The 19,242-nt window shown below is 40.6% G+C and overlaps 1 protein-coding gene across 1 annotated transcript in view; it reads right to left on the bottom strand.

The window, feature by feature from the left end:
* Positions 1 to 19,242, bottom strand: part of LOC309558726 (titin-like) — a 320,308-nt gene that overhangs the window by 37,655 nt on the left and 263,411 nt on the right. Inside the window, exons 249-251 of the mRNA XM_082261775.1 lie at positions 18,585 to 19,172; positions 18,195 to 18,497; positions 3 to 17,108 (exon numbers count right to left, since the gene is read on the bottom strand). Of these exons, the coding sequence (XP_082117901.1) occupies positions 3 to 17,108; positions 18,195 to 18,497; positions 18,585 to 19,172 (17,997 nt within the window). The remainder of the gene's footprint in view (positions 1 to 2; positions 17,109 to 18,194; positions 18,498 to 18,584; positions 19,173 to 19,242) is intronic.

The following is a 19,242-nucleotide window of genomic DNA, read 5'->3' as shown; positions in this document are numbered from 1 at the left end:
ACCTGTTATCTTTACGCCTTCCTTGGTTTCTGCAGATGCTCCAACACCAAATTCATTTTCTCCAGAGATTTTGAAATAGTAAACTCCACCTTCTTGTAGACCAATTACTTTGTATGTAAGGCGATGACAGTTATTTGTCACAGAGACCCATGCCTTTTTGCTTGCTTCACGTTTTTCAATGTGGTAATTTTTAACTGGTGCACCACCATCATTCTCAGGGACATCCCAGGACAGAACAGCAGATTCCTTTGTCACTTCTTTTACAACAATATTTGAAGGAGGTCCAGGAGAATCAAGAACTTTCACAACTAGTGTAAGTGTTGCAGTGTTAAGAATGTTCTGCAGTGTAAGTGTGTACTTGCCAGAATCATTCCTTGTGGCCTTTTCAATGGAAAGTGAGGTTCTTGTATCTGTGGTATCAATTGTAGCTCTTGCACGTAGATCAGAGTCTGGTTTGCTCCACATTACATTGGGGACAGGTTTACCTCTGTAAGGCACTGTCATGGTGAATGATCCACCTGCTTTGACAATCAATGTTTTACGCATTTCAGTGTCAATGTCAAAGGTAGGTTCTTCTTCTCTGTCTTTCACTATCTGTGGCTCTGTGCTTTCACTTGGTTCACTTGGGCCTACTTTGTTGACAGATCTAACTCTAAATGAATATTCTGCTCCAGAAGTCAGTGCAATTACTGTATACTCAGTACCTCTCACATTTGTTGAAGCTGCTGTCCATTCAGTGTCATCAGATTTTTTGTATTCTACAGTGTATCCAGTAACTGGGGAGCCTCCATCAAACAATGGTTTTACCCAGCTGATTGTCACACTTGACCTTGTTGAGTCTACAATTTTAGGCTTAGATGGTGGCGATGGCAGGAAGACTGGATCTTCTGCACGAATTAAGGGTGAGCATTCACTTGGAGCACTAAGACCAGCAGCATTTTCTGCATAAACACGATATTCATATTCGCATCCTTCCCGCAAACCAGAAGATTTAACTCTTAGGTCATAAACAGGTTTTTTGTTCACACGCATCCACCTTAGGCTGTTTTTCTCACGTCTCTCAATTACATACCCTGCTATTTCGCTACCACCATCACTTTCAGGTCTTGCCCAACAAAGTGTCATAGCGTCTTTTGTTACATTTGTAATCTCCAGTGATTTTGGTGCAATTGGAACAGTAAATGGATCCAATGCCTTGACGGCTTCACTTTCCAGAGGTTCTCCCACTCCGTACTTGTTAACGCCCATCACTCTAAAGACATATTCATTACCCTTGAGAAGTTTTGTTACCTTGCAGGAAGTGGTTCTAAGTTCAGATTCACAGACTGTCCAGGCAATGCGGCTGGTCTCACGTTTTTCAACAACATAGTAATCAATCTCTGCACCCCCATTTTCTTGAGGAGATCCCCAGGAAAGTGTGCACTTCTCGGCTGTTACTCCAGCAATTTGTAGTGGACCTGCAGAAGGCCCTGGTCTATCAAGTACTTTGCAGTTTACTGCTAAGGATCTTGTTCCTGCAACATTTTGTAGTGTTAAGACATACTGGCCTGAATCTCTTCTTATGCAGTCTTTAACTACAAGCACAGTACTATTGTCTGTTGAGGTAATCTCTACTCTTGCTTTTTCTTCAATTTCTTTGCCATCTTTTGTCCAAGAAACTACAGGATGAGGTCTTCCTGCAATATCAGCATTAATTTTAAGAATTTCCCCTGCCTTGACAACAACAACATCTCTGAACTTAACATCCATCATAATTCTTGGGGCATCTACATCATCTTTAACTGTTATTGGTCCTGTGGATTCAGATGGTTCACTAAAAAGCCCTGCAGAATTCTTTGCAATAACACGGAATTCATATCTCTGGTCTTCTGTGAGTGCAGTTACATCAAAGAATGTGTCCTGGATGTTTGTAAAGTTGCATTTTAGCCAACGTCCATCGGGTAATTCCTTTCTTTCAATAATGTATCCAGTAATCTTTGCTCCACCATCATACTCTGGCTTCTTCCATGCTAGTGATACAGATGTTCTTGTGATATTAGTAACTTCTGGCTGACCTGGGGGATCGCATGGATCTCGTGCTGCAACTGGCTCACATGATTTGCTACACTTTCCAATTCCAGCAATGTTTTCAGCATAGACACGATATTCATACATCAGACCTTCTTCAAGACCTGTTACTTTCAGTTGTGTGTCAGATATAAGACTCTTGTTAACTTTAGCCCAGAGAATGCTGCTTCTTTCTTTTTTCTCCAGGTGATATCCAATCACTTGACTACCACCGTCATTTACAGGGGGTTGCCAAGTAACAATCATGAAAGCCTTTGTTGAATGAGCAACACGAGGTGTTCCTGGAGGTCCTGGTGGTTTGAATGGATACTGGGCAACAACTGATGAGCTGTCAGTATAATAGCTCTTTCCATATCTGTTTTCTGCGCAAACACGGAATTGGTATTCTGAGCCAGTTGTCAAGCGTCCAACTTTAATGGATGTTCTTGCCACTGTTGCTGATACTAGTTCCCATGCTGTAGTAGTTGTGTCTCTCTTCTCAACAATGTAGTTGTTTATATGACAGCCACCATCATATTCTGGGGCACTCCAAGAAAATGAGATGTTGTCTGCACTGACATCGTCAATCTGTATGGATCCTGGTGGTCCAGGTTTGTCAAGCACAATCACGCCAAGCAAAGCTGTTGCAGAACCTGCACTGTTTGAAGCACTTAATTCATATTGTCCAACATCATCTTTAGTTGCTTCTTTGATAGAGAGGAGTGTAGACGTCTTTGTAACTTGGACATTTACTCTAGTTGTTTGTTTTAGAGCTTGCCCATCTTTCTTCCATGTTATATTAGGCACTGGTCTTCCTCGGACTGGTACCTCAATCCTAAGATCATCCCCAGCTTTTACACTAAAAGTATTGAATAGCAGCTCAATTGTTGGTTGAATTTCAATATCCTTGGCTACTACTGGTACACCCAGTTGTCTTGGATCGCTCCTTCCTTTCTCATTTACAGCAATCACTCTGAATGTATACTCCTCACCACTTGACAAGCCTGTAATTGTTGCCTCTAGTGTTTTTACCTGAGTGCAAGTGCTCCATTTCTCACTTCCCTTGGTCTGCATTTCTACAACATAGCCAGTAATTTTGCTACCTCCATCACTCTCGGGTTTTTCCCATGAAAGAGTTGCACTGTTACGAGTTACATCTACAAGAGTTACTCTACCAGGGGGAAATGGAGCTTCAGATACTTTGATTGGGTCTGTTGTACTTGCAGGCAGACCAATACCATGCTCATTGGCAGCCAAAACACGGAAATAATATATGCCTCCTTCCTGGAGTTGGTCAATCTTAAATGTATTCTTGGTGCAGTTACTTGTTACTGTTGCATAGGCTTTTCTGGTAGCTTCACGTTTATCAACAATGTAGTTTGTGATCTTAGAACCTCCATCAATAAGTGGTGGTTCCCAAGATAAAGTCACTGAATCCTTTTTGATTTCTTTGACAGTCAGATTTATTGGGGCACTTGGTGAGTCAAGTACTCTAACATTCACAAACGCAGATTTTGAGCCACTGTTGTTTTCTAGTGTTAAGTTGTATCTTCCACTATCAAATCTGTTGACATTGTCAATAACCAACATTGTGTATGAGCTGGTAACTTCAATCTGTGCTCGCTCTGTAAGTTTGTCATCTGCCTTTTCCCATTTCACTTCAGGTTCAGGTCTTCCTTTGATTGTGACAAATAATCTTAGGGTTCCACCAGCCCGGACAGTAACAGTCTTTCTCAAGTCAGCATCAAGTTCAATTTCAGGAGGCTCTAATTTGTCAGCAGCGATAACTGTTTCTGCAACAGAAGCTGGTTCTCCCACTCCCTCTGAGTTAATGGCACAAATACGGAAGGAGTATTCTGCATTTTCCTTTAGTTTTGTTACTGTAAACTGTTTGCCTTGCAGTCCTGTTGGAGGAGTGGCAGTAGTCCATTCATCAGCTGCTGCTTCTCTAAATTCTACAACATAACCTGAAACTGGTGCACCACCATCATAAACAGGCTTGCTCCAAGCAAGAGATACTGATGATCGAGAGGTGTCAGTTACTTTTGGATTTCCTGGAGGTCCTGGAGGATATATGGCATCACATGCACGATAGAAAATAGATGGTTCACTTGCTTCTCCAACGCCAGCAGCATTTTCAGCTGAGACTTTAAATTCATAGAAATGTCCATCTGTTAAGCCTGTTACTCTAAGTCTTAAGTCAGTTAATCGTTTCTTGTTGCACTTTGTCCATCTAACACCATCTTTGTCACGCTTTTCAAGAATATACCCTTCTATCTCTGCACCACCATTGTCTTGTGGACGACCCCATGTTACTACCATAGAATCTTTAGTGATTGCAGAAACTTCTGGTGTTGTAGGTGCACTTGGAAGCTTAAATGGATTACAAGCCAGAACTGGTTCAGATTCCAGGGGCTCTCCAATTCCATATTTGTTTACTGCGACAACACGGAAAATATATTCATTGCCTGCTAGAAGTTTTGTAACTTTGTGGCTCAAAGCCTGAACTTCCGAAGCAACCTGGGTCCAAGAAAGTCTGCTTGTCTCTCTCTTTTCAATGTTGTAATGTGAAATATTTGCACCACCATCCTGTGAAGGTGGGCTCCATGCCAAATAACATTTGTCTGATGTTACACCTGTAACCTTTAGTGGACCTTCGGGAGGACCAGGGCGATCAAGAACTTTAACAGTGATAGGAATAGACTTTGTTCCACCTACATTACTGAGGTTGAGAACATATTGTCCACCATCCACACGAATACAATCTTTAACAGTTAATGTTGTCCTTTGAAGTGTGGATTTTATTTCTGAACGTGCAGTTGTTACCTCAAGCTCTTTCCCATCTTTGGACCAGGTGACATCTGGAATTGGTTTGCCATGAATATCAGCTTCAAGAATGAAAGTGTCTCCAGCATTAACAACAATCACATCCTTGTATTTTGGATCAAGAGATGCTCTTGGTGCATCTATTTCATCTCGGGCAGTAATAAGTCCAGTACTTTCTGATGGCTCACTAAAGTTACCAGCAGCATTTCTTGCTATAACTCTAAATTCATATCTATCACCCTCTGTAAGTCCAGTAGCAGTGAACTCTTTTTCTAGTACATTTGTGAAGCTAGCTTTCATCCAGCGGCCATCAGGTAATTCTTTCTTTTCTACTATGTAACCTGTTATTTTGCTGCCACCATCATATTCTGGCTTTGTCCAGTGAAGTGTGACATAATTTCTTGTAATGACAATAGCTTCTGGACGGCCTGGCGGATCACATGGATCACGAGCAACATAACACTCAGACACTTTGCTAGGTTTGCCAATGCCAACAATGTTCTCAGCAAATACTCTGAATTCATACTCTAGACCTTCTTCAAGGCCATTTGTTTTCAATTTTGTGTCTTGAAGGAGAGACTTGTTCAATTTTGCCCAGAGAATACTATTTTTCTCCTTGCGTTCCACATGGTATCCAAGAACTTTGCTTCCTCCATCATTTACAGGTTCATTCCACTGCACAGTCATGTGATCCTTAGAAGCTGATGTAACAAATGGAGTTCCTGGTGGTCCAGGTTCTTTGTAAGGATATTGTACAACAACTGCAGTAGAATCTAGAGGTATACTCTTTCCATATCTATTTTCAGCATAGATCCTAAATTGATACTCAGAACCTGTTGTGAGTTTTGTCACCTTAATAGTTGTTCTTGCGACTGTAGCTGACACAGTTTGCCATGTAGTGGTGGTTGTATCACGTTTCTCTACAATGTAGTTGCTTATCTGACAGCCACCTGTATATTCTGGAGTATCCCATGAAAATATCACATAGTTAGAGCTGATCTCATCAAATCGAACAGGTCCTTTGGGTGGGCCAGGTTTGTCAAGAACAATAATGCTGATATTTTCAGTTGCTGTACCAGCACTATTTGTTGCTGTCACTGTATATTTGCCAAAGTCATCTTTGTTGCTTTCTTTGATGTGCAAAACTGTTGATACTGCAGTGTTTTCAACATTAACTCTAGTTGTCTGTTTCAGCGTTTGCCCATCTTTAGTCCACGTAATAGTGGGTCTTGGTCTACCTATTACTGGGATGTCAATCTTTAGATCCTCTCCAGCTTGTATGTTATAAGAATTGAACATTAATTTAAAGCTTGGTTCAAAGGTTAAATCTTTAGCTATTACTGGAAGGCCAAGTATCCTTGGATCACTTTTTCCTTTTTCATTGTAAGCAAGAACTCTGAAACAATATTCCTGACCAGGACTTAATCCAGAAACAACAGCACTGCATGTCTTTGTTTCAGCTGCAATGCTCCATTTCTCTACCCCCTTTGGCTGGGATTCCACTAGATATCCTATAATTCTGCTACCACCGTCATGCTCAGGCTTCTCCCAGATAAGTGACACACTTCTTTGGGTAACATCAGTAAGGGTAATTTTTCCAGGTGGCAAAGGTGCTTCAGAGGCTTTTACTGCATCAACTGTTTCAACCGGTAGACCAATACCATATTCATTTTCAGCCATAACTCTAAAGTAATAAACCGCTCCTTCTGTAAGGTTTTCAACTTTGTATGTTGTTTTATTGCATTTGGCTGTGACATTTGCATACGCTTTTCTGGTTGATTCTCGTTTGTCAATAACATAGTTCTTTATTTTGGCACCACCATCAATGAGTGGAGGCTCCCATGTTAGTATGACTGAATCTTTCTTTATGTCTTTCACGAGCAGGTTTATTGGTGCACCTGGCGTATCAAGTACCTTAACTGTCACAAAAGCAGATTTGGAGCCACTGCTGTTCTCCAGTTTAAGAATATATTTTCCAGCATCATTCCTATCACAGCTGTCAATTGAAAGCTGAGTATAGTTGAAACTTCTTTCAATTTGTGCCTTTTCACTTAGTTCACCATCTTCTTTTGACCAACTTATTTCTGGAACAGGTCTTCCACTAAATGGAATTGGAATTCTAACATTTCCACCAGCTCTTACAAGTATTCCCTTCCTGAGTTCAGAATCAAGGTCTATTTCAGGAGCTTCAAGCTTGTCTTCTGGTTTTACAGTGCCTGGTACTGATGCAGCCTCACCTACACCTGCCTTATTTATAGCACAAATGCGAATCTGGTATGGCTGATGTTCGATAAGCTTTGTGATCTCATACTTAGTAACTTGTAAACCTGTTTGTGGAGTGACCATAGACCATTCTTCTTCATCTCCTTTGCATATTTCTACAATATAGCCTTGGATTTCACTTCCACCATCATAAATGGGTTTACCCCAAACCACAGTAATAGAATTCTTAGATGTATCTACTACATGTGGATTTGAAGGTGGTCCGGGTTTAAATATAGGGTCAGATGCTTTAAAGTATGCTGTAGGCTGGCTTGGCTCACCAACTCCAGCAGCATTTTCAGCAGATACTCTGAATTCATATTCATGATCCTCTGTTAGTCCTGTGACTCTGAATCTTAGATCTGTAATCCTGCGTTTGTTGCACTTGGTCCATCTAATGCCTGCTCTGTCACGCTTTTCTACAATGTAGCCTATGATTTCGCTGCCACCATCATTATCAGGTCGGCTCCAACAAACGGTCATAGAGTCCTTTACAATATTGGTTACTTCAAGTGACTTAGGTGAACCAGGAGGCACAAATGGATTCTTCATTAAAACTGGTATAGACTCTAGAGGCTCCCCAACACCATATTTATTTACAGCCATTATACGGAAGATATATTCATTGCCTTCTAGGAGTTTTGTTACTTTAAGAGATGTTGTTACTACATCAGATGCAACCACAGTCCAAGCAAGGCGACTAGTTTCCCGCTTTTCAATGACATAGTGGGAAATATCACTACCACCATCATGTTGAGGAGAACCCCATGCCAGAGAGCATTTGTCAGCTATGACCCCAGTAACATGAACCGGCCCTTCTGGTGGTCCAGGGCGATCAAGTACTTTTACTTGAATAGGAATTGACTTAGTTCCTGCAACATTTGATGCTTGTAAAATGTATTGTCCACCATCCACTCTAATAGCATCTTTCACAACAATAAGTGCTTTGAAATCAGTGTTTTTAACTTCGCACCTAGCTGAATCTTCAACTTCTTTGTCTCCTTTGATCCACTGAATTGTTGGAATAGGTTTACCATGGACATCAGCATCTAATTTAAATGTGTCACCAGCATTAACAACAATTGTGTCTTTGTATTTTGGATCCATTGAAATTCTTGGGGGTTCTACTTCATCCTTGGCAGTTATTGGCCCTGTGCTATCAGAGGGCTTGCTAAATGATCCGGCAGCATTTCTTGCAATAACTCTGAAATCATATTTCTCATCTTCTGTAAGTCCAGTTACTGTAAATTGTTTTTCAATAACATTTGTAAAGCTAGCTTTCATCCAGCGCCCTTCAGGAAGATCACGCTTTTCAACAATATAGCCTGTTATCATACTGCCACCATCATACTCTGGTTTCTTCCAGGTTAATGTAATTGCATTTCTTGTTACAATTATGGCTTCTGGGCAACCTGGTGGATCACATGGATCTCGGGCACAGTAGCACTCTGAAACTTTACTTGATTTGCCAGTGCCAACAATATTTTCAGCATATACCCTAAATTCATACTCAATGCCTTCCTCAAGATTAGAAGTCTTGAAGTATGTGTCAGGGATAATAGTTTTATTCACCTTTGTCCACATAATACTGTTCCTCTCCTTACGCTCAAGATGGTAGCCAAGGACTCTGCTTCCACCATCATTAATAGGTTCATGCCATTGCACAACTATGCTGTCTTTTGTTATTGCTGCAGCTGATGGCGTACCTGGAGGTCCAGGCTCCTTGTATGGATATTGAGCTACAACAGCTTCAGATTCCAGTCCAAAGCTTCTTCCATAGCGGTTTTCAGCAAAGATCTTGAATTGGTATTCTGTGCCTGTTTTAAGTTTTGATACCTTAAGTGTTGTTCTAGCAATAGTGGCTGACACAGTCTCCCAAACTGTAGTAGTTGTATCTCTCTTTTCAACAATGTAATTTGTGATTTGGCATCCGCCAGTGTATACTGGAGGATTCCATGATAAGGTGATACTATCAGCACTTACTTCATCGAATTTCACTGGACCACTTGGTGGATCAGGTTTGTCCAGTGTTATAACTTCAATGGATGCTACCTTCTGTCCAACAACATTTGATACTGTAATGGCATACATGCCAGCATCATCTTTGCTTGTTTCTTTAATATTCAATACAGTCAGGTGTGCTGTATCAGTAACATTAACTCTAGTTGTCTGTTTGAGAGTCTGACCATCTTTTGTCCAAGCAATTGTTGGTTTAGGTCTTCCAGTAACAGGCACTTCGATCTTCAAGTCTTGTCCTACTTGAACACTGTAATTACTAAATGCTGGTCGTACATCTGGCTCTATCACAAGATCTTTGGCAACCACTGGAACTGCAAGAGATCTAGGGTCACTCTTTCCTTTCTCATTCACTGCAACAACTCTAAATAGATATTCACCTCCTTGCGTTAAGTTTGTTACCACTGCCTCAAGTGATTTGACACGAGCACAGTCTGACCATTTCTCACTTCCTTTAGCTTGCATTTCTACAATGTACTGAATGATTTTGCTTCCACCGTCATGTTCAGGTTTTTCCCATGACAGTGACACACTGTTCCTGGTCACATCAAGCACAGCTATTTTTCCTGGAGGCTGTGGAACCTCTGAGACCTTCACAGACTCAGATGTTTCTGCTGGAACACCAATTCCATATTCATTCTCGGCTGTTACTCTGAAGTAATAGCTGCAACCTTCTTGAAGTTGGTCTATTTTCCATGATGTCTTGTGGCAGTTTGTGGCAACAGCAGCATATGCTTTTCTTGTTGTTTCTCGTTTTTCAATGATGTAATTCTTTATTTTAGCACCACCGTCCAGTGCTGGGGGTTCCCATGTAAGTGATACAGATTCCTTGGTGATTTCTTTTATCTTAAGGTTAACTGGGGCACTTGGAGTATCCAAAACTCTGACACTGATAAAGGCAGATTTGCTGCCACTGCTGTTTTCTAGTGTTAGGGTGTACTTTCCAGAATCATATCTGTTAACATTATCAAGGACAAGTGTGGTGAAACTGCTGGTAACATCAATCTGGGCTGTTTCTCTGATTTCTCCATCAACTTTGGCCCACTTAACCTCTGGTGCTGGACGACCTCTGATAGGAATAAATAGTCTCAGTGAACCACCTGCTCTGACATTAACAACCTTTCTAAGTTCTAGATCCAGATCAAGGTCTGGAGTCTCTAATTTCTCTTCAACAATAATTGAAGCAGGCACATCGGCATGTTCTCCAACACCAGCCTTGTTTACTGCACATATACGGAATTTATATTCATGTTTTTCCATAAGTTTGTCAACTTCAAGACGTGTCTCCTTAATGCCAGTTGCAGGAGTGCACATAGACCATTCATCAGTGCTGACATCACATTTCTCCACAATGTAGCTCTGGATTTCACATCCACCATCATATATTGGCTTGCCCCATGAAAGGAAAACAGATGATCTTGTAACATCCACTGCTTTGGGGTTATTTGGAGGTCCAGGTTTGTAAATAGGATCAGAAGCCTTGTAGTAAATGGAAGGTTGACTTGGCTCACTCAGACCAGCAGCATTTTCAGCAGAAACTCTAAATTCATAAAGATGTGATTCAACTAGACCAGTTACTCTAAAGCGTAATTCACTGACAAGTCGCTTGTTGCACCTCACCCAACGTATACCTTCTTTATCTCGTTTTTCAACAACATATCCAACAATTTCACTTCCACCATCAAATGCTGGTCTTTCCCAAACAACTATCATAGAGTCTTTGGTAATTGCTGTAACTTCTGGAGCTTTTGGAGCTTGTGGAACAACAAATGGATTCTTTGCTAGAACTGGTTCAGATTCAAGTGGTTCACCAACACCATATTTGTTTACAGCTAAGACACGGAAAATGTATTCATTTCCTTCTAAAAGTTTGGTTACTTTGCAGCTAAGAGTTTGAACATTTGAATCAACAACTGTCCATACTAAGCGACTAGTTTCTCTTCTTTCCACAATATAGTGGTCAATATCACTGCCACCATTTTGCTGTGGAGGTTTCCATGCTAACGAGCATTTCTCAGCTGTAACACCAGAGATAGAAATTGGTCCTTCAGGAGGTCCTGGTCTGTCAAGAACTTTAACATTAACAGGTACAGATTTTTCACCTGCAACATTCTTCAAAAGCAAAATGTACTGACCACTGTCCACTCTAATTGCATCTTTTACACTTAAAGATGTGAAGAAGTCAGTGCCCTTAATTTCAAGACGAGCTGTGTTTACAAGTTCTTCACCTGCTTTGAACCACTGAACAGATGGTATTGGCTTGCCATGGACATCTGCTTCAATCTTAAATATTTCACCAGCATTTACTGTTATAAGTTCCTTGTACTTTGGATCCATGCTCACACGAGGTGGCTCTACCTCATCTCTTGCTGTAATTGGACCAGTGCTTTCAGAAGGTTCACTAAAAATTCCAGCAGCATTTCTTGCAATTACACGGAATTCATATCTTTGATCTTCAACTAGTCCAGTAACTGCAAACTGAGTTTCAATAACATTTGTGAAGCTGGCCTTCATCCACCGCCCCTCAGGTAATTCTTTTTTCTCAACAATGTAACCTGTGATCTTGCTACCACCATTATACTCTGGCTTTGTCCACTGAATTATGACTGAATTTCTTGTGACTACTAAAGCTTCTGGGCGTCCAGGAGGATCACATGGGTCTCGGGCCACATAGCATTCTGATACTTTGCTTGGCTTGCCAATTCCCACAATGTTCTCAGCATAAACTCTAAATTCATATTCAATACCTTCTTCAACATTTGTTGTCTTAATTTTGGTGTCTGGCAGGATTGTTTTGTTCATTTTTACCCACAGAATGCTGTTTCTTTCTTTGCTTTCCACATGGTATCCAAGGATCTTGCTACCACCATCATTTACTGGTTCATTCCATTGTACCACCATGCTGTCCTTAGTAACTGCAGTTACAAATGGTGTACCAGGTGGTCCAGGTAATTTGTATGGATATTGAGCTACTACTGCTTCAGATACCAAGTATCCACTCTTTCCATATCTGTTCTCAGCAGCTACTCTGAACTGATATTCACTTCCTGTTTTGAGTCTTGTTGCTTTTATAGTAGTTCTTGCCACAGTAGCAGACACAATTTGCCAAACTGTTGTTGATGTGTCACGTTTTTCTACAATGTAATTATTGATTGAACTTCCACCATCATATTTGGGAGGCTCCCAAGATATGCTGATGCTGTCAGCTGTTACTTCATCAATTTTAACTGGACCTGTTGGGGGTTCTGGCTTGTCGAGTACAATTATGCTGAGCTGTTCAGTGGCCTCCCCTGCTGTATTAGCAAGCTTTACTGTATACTGGCCAACATCTTCTTTAGATGCCTCTTTAATTGTAAGCAGGGATATGCTTTCTGTATGTTCTTCATTAACCCGAGTTGTCTGTTTTAGTGGCAGGCTATCTTTGTGCCATGTAACTGTTGGCTTAGGACGTGCAACAAATGGAACTTCAACTTTAAGATCTTCTCCTGCTAAAACACTGAATGTATTAAACAGAAGCTTAATTGCTGGTGCAATCACAAGGTCTTTAGCAACTACTGGTACTCCAAGCTGACGCGGATCACTAATTCCTTTTTCATTTTGAGCTGATACACGGAACATGTATTCTTCCCCTTGTATCAAACCAGTTACCTTGGCTTCTGTTGTTTTCACAGTTGCACATGTTGCCCACTTCTCACTGCCCTTGCTTTGCATCTCTACAATGTAGCCCACAATTCTGCTTCCACCGTCATGTTCTGGTTTTTCCCAAGACAGTGAAACGCTATTTCTTGTTACATCATCCAAAGTAATCTTTCCTGGTGGAAGTGGTCTTTCAGATACTTTTACTGATTCTGAGGTTTCAACAGGTAACCCAATTCCATATTCATTTTCTGCAAGGACTCTAAAGTAGTAGTTACAACCTTCTTGTAACTGATCAATTTTCCAGCTGGTCTTATGACAGTTAGCTGCCACTGTTGAGTATGCCTTTCTTGTTGACTCACGTTTCTCTACAATGTAGTTCTTAATCTTAGATCCTCCATCAATGAGTGGAGGGTCCCATGTCAATGTAACAGATGACTTAGTGATTTCCTTTATTTTCAAATCTTGTGGCGCTCCTGGTGTATCGAGCACTCTGACATTCACAAAAGCTGACTTACTTCCAGAGCTGTTTTCTATTGTTAGCATATACTTCCCGCTGTCAAACCTGTTTACATTTTCCACAACTAACAGAGTATAGGAGCTAGTTGATTCAATGGTTGCCCTTTCTATCGGCTCACCATTTTCTCTTGACCACCTAACTTCTGGAACAGGTCTTCCTTTAATTGGTACAAACAATCGTAAAGTGCAGCAGGCTCTAATGCTAATGACTTTACGTAGTTCGGCATCCAAATCAATCTCAGGTGGAAGCATTCTTTCTTCAGCTTTTGGTGATCCTGGGACAAGGGCAGGCTCACCAGCTCCTTCTGAGTTTACAGCATATATCTGAATTTTATATTCTTGATTCTCCTTAAGCTTTGTAATAGTAAAGGAAGTAGCTTTAAGTCCAGCTGGTGGTGTAACAATTTTCCATTCATCTTCTTCAGGTAAAGATATTTCCACATTGTAGCCAGTTATTTCTGAACCCCCATCATAGACTGGTTTGTTCCAAGCAATTGTAATGGATGATTTGCTTGTATCTAGAACTCTTGGGTTTCCAGGAGGTCCAGGCTTGAACACTGTGTCGCATGCCTTGTAGAATGGACTGCACGGGCTTGGTTTACTCATTCCAGCTGCATTTTCAGCCGTTATTCTAAATTCATACTCATGTCCTTCTGTGAGCCCTGACACTTTGTATCTTAAATCGGTGAGGATTCTCTTATTGCACTTAACCCAACGGAGTCCTGCCTTGTCACGGCGTTCGACTACATAGTTTGTAATTGGACTGCCTCCATCAGAGTCTGGATGTCCCCAGCAAACAATCATAGAGTCTTTTGTGATTGTTGTTACTTCTGGTGTTTTGGGTGGATCAGGTGGTATATATGGATTAACTGCAAGAGTGGGTTCTGACTCCAAAATTTCTCCAACTCCATACTTGTTGACAGCCATAACACGGAAAATATATTCATTTCCTTTCAGTAGTTTTGTAACCTTGAATTTTGTTACTTGGACTTCTGCTGCCACATTTGTCCAAGCCAATCTGCTAGTTTCACGTTTTTCTACAATATAGTGATCTATCTTGGCACCTCCATCATCCAGTGGTGGCAACCATGACAATACACATTTTTCAGAAGTAACTTCAGATACAGCCAATGGACCTTCACAAGGACCTGGTCTATCAAGAACTTTAACATTAAATACATGTTTAGCAAGTCCTCCAGGGTTAGAAGCGGTAAGTGTATATGCGCCTCCATCTTTTCTTGCTGAGTCCTTATTTATCAAAGCAGCGGAGAAATCTGCTATTTTTATTTCTAATTTAGCTGTGTCCTCAAGGTCCTTTCCTTCTTTTGTCCATGCCAGTGTTGGAATGGGACGTCCAGACACATCAGCATCAAGTCTGAATATCTCGCCAGCCTTAAGAATGATGACGTCTTTGAACTTGGCATCAACCATTATTCTTGGCTCTTCTATATCATCTCTGCATGTTATTGCATCAGATGGTTCAGATGGTTGACTGACAGCACCAGCTGCATTTCTTGCAATTATTCTAAACTCATACTCAGCATTTTCAGTTAATCCACTAACAGTAAACTCAGTTTCTAGAATGTTACTAAAGTTAGCCTTTAGCCACCTGCCATTAGGAAGATCTCTTTTCTCAACTGTATATCCAGTGATCTTAAAGCCTCCATTATATTCTGGTTTTGTCCACTGTAGAGTCACTGAATGTCTAGTAATGTTCAGGGCAGATGGTTTACCTGGTGGATCAATTGGATCCAAGGCAAATGTTGGCTCAGAGGACTTGCTTGGTTTACTCTTGCCAGCCATGTTTTCAGCTACTATACGGAATTCATAGGCAATGCCATCTGTGAGACCTGAAGATTTATATATATTTCCTACAAATAGAGTCTTGCTGATTGTCTGCCACAGAATGCTGTTTCTCTCTTTTCTTTCAATATGGTAGCCTAAGATTGGACTTCCACCATCAGTAACAGGTTCATTCCAGCTGATGGTCATTGAATCTTTTGTAACAGCAATAACTTGAGGTGTACCTGGGGGTCCAGGAACCTTAAATGGATAAGCAGCAACAACAGACTCTGAGTTGAGAGCTGGGCCAATTCCATATCTGTTTTGAGCCTTAACACGGAACTGATATTGCAATCCTGTTGTTAATTTTGTTGCTTTAAATGTTGTGCGTATTACAGTAGAGGCCAGTTCAGTCCAAGATGTGCTGTTGGTTTCTCGAATTTCCACAATGTAGTTGCTTATGGGAACACCACCATCATTCTCAGGGGGATCCCAGGAAAAAGTAATAAAGTCAGATGAAATTTCATCAAATTTGATTGGTCCTGTTGGGATTCCAGGAATATCATGTACCTGCACAGTAATTACATCACCTACTTCTCCAATAATGTTTTTAGCTGCCAAAGTGTATTTTCCAGCATCTGTTCTTATGCATTCATTGATATTTAAGATAGTGGCAGTTGCTGTTCTTTCCACATTAACTCTCTGAGTTTCTCTAAGAAGCTGATCACCCTTTTTCCATGTTACAGTCGGTTTTGGTCTTCCAAGAACTGGGATTTCAACTTTGATGTTATCACCAGCTTTGGCAAGTACAGTCTTTTGATAAATGCCACGTAAGTCAAATTCTGGAAGCATCTGCTGTTCTCTAACAACTACTGGTCTGCTCTCCCGTGGGTCACTTCTTCCTGCGCTGTTGACCGCCATCACTTGGAACACATATTCTTCATTCTCATTTAGGTTTTTCACTACATAGTCCAATGATTTTACTGTTGCAATATGTGTCCATTGATCAGAACCTTTCCTCTGTGCTTCAATTACATAACCTGTAATCTTGCTGCCGCCGTCATGTTCTGGTTTTGGCCATGCAAGGCTTACACTGTTCTTGGTAATGTCCATGATGTTTAGGCTTTCAGGAGGAGAAGGCGCTTCAGATGCTCTTATTGGTTCAGCAGTTTCAGCAGGTTCACCAATGCCAAACTCATTCTCTGCCAGTACTCGGAAGTAGTATTCACATCCTTCTGCCAAATTTGGAATCCTTAGAGAGCACTTCTGGCAGTTGGTTGTTATTGTTGAATAAGCTTTTCTGGTAGATTCCCTTTTTTCAACGATATAATTTGTAATTCGTGATCCACCATCTATGAGTGGCATATCCCACTGCAAGGTGATGCTGTCTTTCGTAACATCTCTTGCTTTAAGATTTGATGGAGGTCCTGGTGAATCCAAAACTTTGACATTGACAAAACCAGATTTCTTTCCAGCTGCATTTTCAAGAGTCATGGTATATTTTCCAGCATCATATCTGTTGCACTCTGTAATGATTAACAGAGAATATGACTCTGTGTTTTCAATGTTGGCTCTTATCTTCAGTGGGACATCACCTTTTGTCCATGTGACTTCAGGTGTGGGTCTTCCCTTAATCGGTACAAAAATACGAATGCTTAGTCCAGCCCTAACAACAAGAGTTCTTCTTAGTTCAGCATCAAGCTCAAAATCGGGAATTTCTTCACGATCCTTAATTTCAACATCATCAATTTGCGCTGGTTCACCAGTTCCTACAGCATTAATTGCACGGATTCTGAATTTATATTTTGCACCAGGCTGGAGATTTGCCACTACAAATTCAGTGATTCTAAGTGCTGTCCCTGTAGTATCTTTCACCCATTCTTCTTCACCATCCTTTTGGTGTTCTACAACGTAGCCAATTATGTCAAGACCACCATCATAATGAGGTTTGCCCCAGTGCAGTGTGGCAGTAGATTTTGTTGTGTCGGTGACCTTGGGATTAGATGGTGGACCTGGTGGATCTATAATAAGAAACAGAAACCACAACATTAATTTTCTAAAAACATAAATCTCAGTATTTTAGTCACTAAAAATATTCACTTTCTCCCTAAATTTTATGTGCAATCCAAAAAGCCTTGCCCGCCCGGCCACGTTATTTTCAAACAGTGACAGCGGGCAGTGCACTTTGAATGGTAAACTACAAGTACCGAGGACCTTTGAAGCTGTTGGCTTGTAGTTTCAATGAACTACCATGATGCTGATGAGCGCTTTGGTAGTTCATTCTCTCTTCCTGTCAGTGTGTATCTGCCTGCCTGTATGAAGTATGAGCAAACAGATGCACAAACAAGTCTGCATGACTCCTGCATGGCACCTGTGATCTGCTGGTCGCAGGTGCAATGCTTTACAGACTCCAAGTAAAAAAAAAAAAAAAATTCCCATTTTTTTTACCTGCAAAAAGATGTGCATTTTTTTTTTTTTTTTTTTTTAAAGCGAGCTTATATATTAACCAAAACCTATTAAACATGGCTTTGAAAAAAAAAATGACACTGATTTTCATACACTGAACCCCAGGCAGATAAAAAAAAATGACACTGATTTTCATACACTGAACCCCAGGCAGATAAAAAAAAAAATGTCAATTTATGTGGCTATTTGTTCAGTAAAAATCATAAATTGTATGTTTTTTTTTTAAGAAACTAGGGTTAAGTACCTGAATATGACATGATATCTAGTAACACCTATAAAGTATAAGACTAAGAGTAAAAAGAGCAGAACAAGGAGCAAATTAATTGTGCCATGTGCTTAAAGGAGGAGAAAGAAGAGTGACAAATAGTTCATTGGTCTGCTTTTTCTCATTCATTGTCCATTCATAGGCTGCAGATAGTATCAAGAGCTAGTATTGTTTAAATGCAGGTTTTCAAACTGTCTATGTAAATTTGATGTATATAATGGATATAAATACAAATCCCTTGGTGGGTAAAACAACTTAGCTGTTTGCCTGCAGTTCAGCTTTAACTTGAAAAGAATGTGCAGCATAATGTTTTCAGCTGTTGATACATGTACTAAATAATGTGAAAAACACTTCTAAAAATCTTGAAATTACTCACATGCAATATCTTTGGTTAAGACTGGTAGAGAAGAATCACTTGGTGGTCCCACTCCAGCTTTATTTTCTGCGCTTACTCGGAATTCATACTCGTTGCCTTCTGTGAGTCCAGTCACTTTAAGTCTGAGGTCAGAAATTGGTTTCTTTGATGCTCTCACCCATCTCAATCCCTTCTTCTCTTTTCTCTCAACAAAGTAACCTGTGATTTCGCTACCACCATCATCAACTGGGCGTTTCCAAGCTATGGTTATTGTATCCTTAGTTACATTTGTTGCTTCTGGTTTTCCAGGAGGACCAGGGGGACCTAAGTAAGGCAATAAATGTACAAATAAGCACGGCTATTCTGTTAAAGGATACATTTTATGTTAAGTATTACATTATTGTTACTTACCAAATCTGTCCACCATCTTCACTGGCTCAGATTGTACAGGTTCACCTACACCATAGTGATTAACAGCAGACACACGGAAGATGTATTCATTTCCTTGGATCAGTTTGCTGACAACATGTCTACATGACTGAATATTTTCAGCCACCAGGGTCCAAAGCAAACGACTGGTTTCTCTCTTTTCAAGAGTGTAAGAGGTTATTGGTGAACCTCCATCTTCAGCAGGAGGAGTCCAGTTGAGTGTAGCTTTTTCTGCAGATACGTTGCTGGTTTCAATTGGTCCTGGAGGGCCAGGCACATCTAAAACTTTGACATGCACATGCTCTTCTTTTGTGCCAAAAGGATTGCTGGCTGTTATTGTATACTCCCCAGAATCTTTACGGGATGCATATTTAACAGATAGGGTGGATGATGTTGGACCTGTTTCTATCTGCACAATATCAGATAGCTTAAAGTCCTTTCCTGCTTTTGACCACACAGAGGTTGGAGGTGGTTTACCAAGAATTCTTGTTGCAGTCATGACAATTGTATCTCCTGCTTTAACTGTTAAACCTTCTTTAACAGCTGGATCAATAACAATTGTGGGTGCCTCTGTAAAGAGAATTGTAAATCAAAGGTCAGTAAATATTTTAAGTGATACAGCTATATATATCAGAAAACA

This window comes from Pelophylax lessonae (genome assembly GCF_965119305.1).
Source record: "Pelophylax lessonae genome assembly, chromosome: 6".
Classification (NCBI taxonomy): Eukaryota; Metazoa; Chordata; class Amphibia; order Anura; family Ranidae; genus Pelophylax; species Pelophylax lessonae.
This window is presented reverse-complemented; position numbering and strand designations above follow the sequence as displayed.